At 35.5% G+C, this 6736-nt stretch overlaps 1 protein-coding gene across 1 annotated transcript in view; it reads right to left on the minus strand.

Moving 5' to 3' along the window:
- The window catches only part of LOC106536846 (relaxin receptor 2), a gene marked incomplete at its 5' end in the record, with an annotated part of 27943 nt that extends 22205 nt beyond the window's left edge, over nucleotides 1-5738 (minus strand). Inside the window, 4 exons of the mRNA XM_014034182.1 lie at nucleotides 1070-1299; nucleotides 1409-1480; nucleotides 4033-4104; nucleotides 5632-5738. Coding sequence (XP_013889636.1) covers nucleotides 1070-1299; nucleotides 1409-1480; nucleotides 4033-4104; nucleotides 5632-5738 — 481 coding nt within the window. The remainder of the gene's footprint in view (nucleotides 1-1069; nucleotides 1300-1408; nucleotides 1481-4032; nucleotides 4105-5631) is intronic.
- Between the last annotated feature and the right edge of the window lie 998 nt (nucleotides 5739-6736).

The raw sequence follows: 6736 nt of genomic DNA on the forward strand, positions 1-6736 counted from the left end.
CTGTTGGATAGATCACATGTGTTGTGATTCAATAACAGCCATACTTTCCGCTGTTCAAGATAATGATGACAGGTAGATAATTAGTTATTAGCCGTACTGCATTTTAATTGTAGAAAGCGCAAATCTGCCATGAATTATTAAAATTAGTAAGACCGCTAAAGCTCAAATGAAAGTTTTAGGTCCACAATTAGCAGATTTGCACTTTAGTGGGCTGGTGCCCACTACTGGCATCTGTTATTCTATTCAATTGATTATTAATAAAATTTAATATAAAGTTCATAGGTGAGCATAGTTCGACCAGGAAACAGCCATTCTTTTAGCAGCAGGCAATAAATGAGAATGAACACATTTTCTTTCTGCTTGAATAAATAAATTAAAAAAAAACCCACAACTCTACAGCTGCTAAAGATTCTGCAAAAACCTGGCTTGACTCTAACCATTAAATTTGTCTTCACTGACGTTTCTCACAAGTCCATAACTCAATTCAGTACACCAAAGCAGAACATTATTTATATAGCATAAACCTTAATCCACAGAAGGTGATCTACCGATGTCTTTATTTACTGCAGCTCCCCCTCTGCTCCTCGCCTCACAAATGGTTTTCAATCTGCACCTGTGGAACTGCAGATTAGACAAGCAGAACTGAATGTGCCGAGGCATTATTGCATTATTTCTTTTTCATTACTGAAGGCAGATTGTATACAGCTCGCGAGCGTGCAAAATGCTAAACAGCACAGGGTGGCTCTGCCTGGTCCTTCGACATGCTGCCGTCCTCACTGTATTTTTAATTATAGACAAAAAAACGTAGCTGATCCCACTCAGTTTGGGCAAAATCCTTTATATTCTTCATAAAGCTTGATCTATTACTGATCCTCTGTTTTTGAAGATTGGAGCAGACTTTTTATGACTTCTAAAACAGCTTTCCCTTTCCTGCTAGTGCGTTTTCTCTTTATTTTTATTACCCACAGCCGCTGAAGGCGATAACGTTCTTACCTGTGTCTGTGCGTGTGTGTGTGTGTCTGTGCGTGTGTGTGTGTGTGTGTGTGTGTGTGTGTGTGAGGACACTCACAGCAGAGGACTTTGATGCAGGCAGCGTGCAGATTGTTCTCCGCACGAATCAGTGATCTCATGCCGATGACTAAAAGATTTCCGAAGCATGTGAAGAAGGCCATGACCCAAACAGACACGCGCAGCACCATGTTCGCCAGAAGGTCCTCGAAGGACGAGATGCCGTCTGTGTTGGGCTTGCAGGACCTGACGTGAGGGGCGTAGGAGCAGTACTGGAACTTCTTAAAGTAGCTGGCATTTAGATGACGTGATGGGAAAAAAAGAAGGCGTAAGGAACAGGGATGAGTTGGTCAGACAAATGAAAATAGGATCAATTCAGCAGCATTGAAATGATACGTACATGTGAGAGAGATTCTTCATGTGGTGAAACATCTTGGTCTGGATATCTGGGATATCGATACCTTCCACAGACCTGCAGGATATCCACACTTAACCACCCTAATGAGGACATGTTTGCAGTACATTTGAGCTGCACCTTCCTTTTTCAAAACTGTTTAGGATTAGGCTTTAAATTTAAAGAGATTGTCCAGTGATTTTTAAAGATGTGTCAAACAGTTTATGATTACTATATAACGTGAACCCCCATTTTTTGAGCTTAAAAAGGATAAAAATAAAACCCTCATGCATTAAAACTAGGGGTGTAAGAAAATATCGATACACTGAAATATCGCGATATTTCATTTCCCGGTACTGTATCAATATTCTAAAGCCCTGTATCGATTTTTAATTAAGGTTTAAAATGTCAACCTTCTTGCCAACCRTTCATTTTTATGTTGTAGTTCAGCCTCTGACCACTAGTTGGCAGCAGTGAGCCAGCCATTTGGCTCCTCTACCTCTTGAGCGCCAGAGATTAAGGGTGGCATTAGCATTGTGAGTAAACATTAGCTTTTCTTTTTTTTTATTTCAGTAAGAGGTTTTTATTTAATAGAATTTTTGGACAAAAAAAATCACAATATATCGCCTTGCTTACAGTATCGCAATATATCAGGATATATCGTATCGTGACCCCTCTGTTATGAAATGTATCATATCGCCAAATTCTTGCCAATACACAGCCCTAATTAAAACCCGTAAATTCATACAGACTGGTGAAATGGGTTGTCTCCGAACAGACTGCACTTATTTTTTTATCCAACATGACTTTTTCTAACTGAGGTGGTGTCTATATTCCAGGGGGCGTGGCCAGGTCCTGGAGATTTTTGATAAAACTTTTATATGGTTTCATTTCTAGGATCAAAACTCTGAGAATCTAATAAAGTTCATTGTGTCTATAAAATCAATCTTAATACATTTTCCTAATTACTAGACACTTTTTTATTTTTATGTCTATACCAGGGGTGGGCAATCCTGGTCCTCGAGGGCCGCAGCCCTGCATGTTTTATTTTTTTCTCTGCTCAAACACACCTGATTTGAATGAATGGGGGATTATCAGGCTTCTGCTGTACGGAGGACCGAAACGGACATAATTAAAAATAAAAGCGGAAATATATAAATTGACTAAGAAATAAATAAACAAATACTTAAAGTGCACCAATATAATTCAAAAAGGAGAATTTTATTTAAAGTATATATATATACACATATACATATACATATGTACAGACAGACAGCTAAATAAATAAATACAACTAAAAATATACCATTTTAATTAAAAAAGGGGAAATTTACCTCACGTTTTATAGTTTAATTGACCTTCACATTTATTTTCCAACTTAGTTCCAACAAATAATATATTTTTGCAAAAAAAACCCATAAAATGTAAATTATGTGCATATATATATATATATATATATATATATATACACAGTATATACTGTATATATATATATATAATTTTTTAATTATACATTATACATTTTATATTTATTATAATTTATTATTTATTATAATTTATTTATTTATTTATAATATATTATTATATTATAATTATTATAATTATATATTATATATAATTATATATTGAAAAACAGTAAAAACATTAAAAAATAGTAGAATGTAAATTATGTGCAAAAATTTTTTATTAGTTGGAACTAAGTTGGAAAAATAAATATGAAGGTCAATTAAATTATAAAACATGAGATAAAGCTCTCCTTTTTAATTTAATTGGCATATCTTTAATTGAATTTATTTATTGGTCCATTTATATATTTCTGCTTTTTTTTCTAGTTATGTCAGTGTCGGTCCTCCATACTGCAGAACTTGGACGAGGTAATTCAATGTCTGAATCAGGTGTGTTGGAGCAGGGAAAAACATAAAACCTGTTGGGCTGCGGCCCTCGAGGACCAGGATTGCCCACCCCTGGTCTATACAGACATACCTGACATGTTTCCACGAGTACTTCCRTCTTCATCAGAGGTGTCACAGCTGATGTTGTTGGCTTGTCAATATACTGTATATTGGTGAACCGACGCCGCCTCCTATCAACATCAGCTGTGACACCTCTGATGAAGATGGAAGTACTCGTCAAAACATGTCAGGTTTGTCTGAATAGACATAAAAATAAAAAAAGTGTCTAGTAATTAGGAAAACGTAATAAAATCAGTTCAGGGTTGTTTTGTACAAGACTTTGCATCCAACAATTAAATGTGTAAGTCTAAATCTGAATTGATCTCTTGGTTCGTGCTTCGGCTGCAAAGTAAYGACGCGGTTTCTTACAGTTTTGGTGACCCCGACGTGATTTCTTACAAAGCTAATGTGCAAAACTGGAGGTTTAATATTAGCTAATCTAACAAACTGATCATAACAAATTTGGAGAAACAGATGTTTTAAAAGGCTGAAAATCAAATGTGGCCTAGTTAAGCTTTCCTTTATAATTTATGACTGAGGTCACGACTCGTAAGGTACTGGACACTGGAGCTGAACACTCCTTTAAAAATCATCAGAGTATTCCTTCAAGTTTAGTGTGAGGAATGGGTTCAGTTTGGTGTGTAAATAGTTTCGGGTTTAGGGGCTAAAGACACTTACAGAGACTGAAGACGTGTCAGGTGGCTGACGTGGCTTGGTTGAATTTGAAGAAGAGGATTGTGTGATATATTTCTGAAGAAAGACATACAAAATGAGTTTTAATACAATTTTTCTCAATTAAAGGCGACATGGTGTTAAATTAAATGAAGCAAGCAAATTAGTATAAGTCCGAGGGCAGAAACAACAGTCTATTTCCTGAAAAGCAATGTGTTTTGTACCATCATTGTTTGAGGTGAAACATTTTTTTTCTACTGTCAACCTTTTAAAAACAAATCAAAGTGAAAATACACAACATTAAATTAGATTAAATTATTAAAATAATTAAATTGTGACCAAATAGGCAAACAAACAATTGAGGTATAAATCATGTCTTTGATTTTTAGAAAACTGAAACAAACATGTACGCTTGAAGTCCTCAAAAGAAGAAAGATCCTAATCTGGTGAAAATATATTGAACAGACTTCAGATCCAGAACAGAAACCATAAATCTGATCACAAAAACAGACTGGATGTCAACTTTAGGTGAAACTGATGGCAAACAACCAGAATCAAACTCTCCAAACAGATTCTTCATAAACAGAACTTCATAAACAAACCATTTAATGTCATTAATTGATCTGTGATATTAAGCGTTTAATTAAAATCTGCGCAGTTTCAGGAGGAACATGTGGGAAAACTTAACTTAAAATTGAAAGCTGATCATGCAAAAAATAGATTTCCTTTTAATAATCCTTTTTAAATTTATTGCACTTCTGATGCTTTTGTCTCAGCTGGATGACTTTGTAAACACATAACGGCTTCTATGCGGCARTAAATCTACGCTTTAGTTGATTTATTTTACAGTGCTGCCGGTTGGAGTTTTGAACATGAGTGGAAAACATTTGCTTCAACAGAGCTTGTGTGAAAACGTATTTGGGGTGTCGGTTTCTAATAGGATCAGCAATTTATAGTGGGAACAACACAACACACTCAGTCATTTGTCTTAAATCTGGAGCTCCCAGTAGCTTTTAATCTCTTACACTTACACACAGAAATGTGGTCTCCCATTGAGCTGCGACCGTTTGGAGACTAAAACACCAAATTTCGATATAATAAGTACGTTTACTGAAGTCTCACTGATTTTTGAGCGTTTGCAGACGAGCTAAATCATGCAGCTGCCTTTTCAGCCGCCAGTTTTGGAAAAACACGACCCTTTTTAATGCTTGCAAAACACCATTCTTGGCCTCGTTTTCCCACCCCTACGATTCTAGCTCAGTCTGTCGGAGTGCACTGTCAAACTAAAGAYGTCATTTATTATCAGCGTGGTGTTTAGATCAGGACATTTCTCACGGATGTTATCCATCAGATCCGATTTCTAGCTTTCACGAAACAGGCTGGAAGGCGACTCTGTGACCGTTTCGAGAGAAAAGGTTTGTTGCAAAAAAGTTTGGACGGCGTTCAAAACTCGAGTAAAGTCGGGAAGGCTGCGAAAGTTGTCAAGACATTCTAGAAACTCCCTCATGAATGCCATTTGCCAACTAGTCACCCTGTGGTGCACCACCTTAATGAAGAGTTGTATTTTATTCTTCTTCTTGGCAAAACCAGACGTCGGTTACTCACAGTTTGACGAGGGTTTTGGAGAGGCTCCTAAAGGTGTTCTTTGGCAGCTTTTTAATCCTGTTGCTGGACAGATTCCTTGACAGMATGGAAGAGAAAAACAAAGGAAAACAAACACAAACGTAAAGTATTTAGAGATTTATTTCCTCAACATCTAGTTTAACAATCACATAAAGACCTAAAGCAAGCACGGTCTTAAAATGTATGTTTCCATCGAGTCAAGAAATCTATTTTTATCATTTTTTTAGGGCTGTGAAATTAATCGAGTTAACTCTGACTAATTTTAGTGCTRCATGGGCATAGATTAAAAATTTTAATCGCGATTAAAATTTACATTCACTTTACTGTAGGTTTGTATATTGCAATGCACTCAGTGCATGCCAGGTCATGTTTGTAAATGAGAAGTGGTTCTCAAACAGTTTACCTGGAGAAATAAAGTTTACACAAAAAAAACRTGTAACACATTATGTACAGTTTTTTTCCTTTTTGTCTTCTTATGCCTTTTTTATTTATTTATTTATGTTTTGCTGACAACTGTGACCTTCGTATCTATCTTTCATTCCTCATGTAGTACTCATTGGGAATGAAAATCCTTGATTTCTTGATTTAACCTCATTATTCTGCACAAAATTTAACTGACTCAAATATGTTTGGGGCATTTTTTAGGTCCTGATTTTTGTTGTTTTTGTGCTATCGAGGTGATATTTTCATGATTTATTATTGTTGTGTGTATTTCTTAAGCACCAAATTTTTTTCAAAATAAAGACATTACTTAATAACTCAAGTAATTTATTATACCAATAAGATATAAAGTTTTATATGAACTTTAAAGGGATCCTGATTAGTTGTAACATTAGACTTTATTTGATAAACATATATTTTAACTGTAAAATGAATACTGTAGGATGTTTAGTTTTTATAATTTTTTAACTAAAAGTTTAAAAATATAGTACACGGACGGAGCCATTTTATTTACATGCAAAGCATTCTGGGTAAATGATGACATGGATAGGTCCTTGGTGCATGGCTGCTAGCGAGCTATATCCACCCTGTAGGTTAATCTTGGACAATATCTGATGATCGACTCTTTTAAATGAAACCAGAGAGC

The sequence above is a fragment of the Austrofundulus limnaeus genome, unplaced genomic scaffold (assembly GCF_001266775.1).
Source record: "Austrofundulus limnaeus strain Quisiro unplaced genomic scaffold, Austrofundulus_limnaeus-1.0 Scaffold2003, whole genome shotgun sequence".
Taxonomy (NCBI): domain Eukaryota; kingdom Metazoa; phylum Chordata; class Actinopteri; order Cyprinodontiformes; family Rivulidae; genus Austrofundulus; species Austrofundulus limnaeus.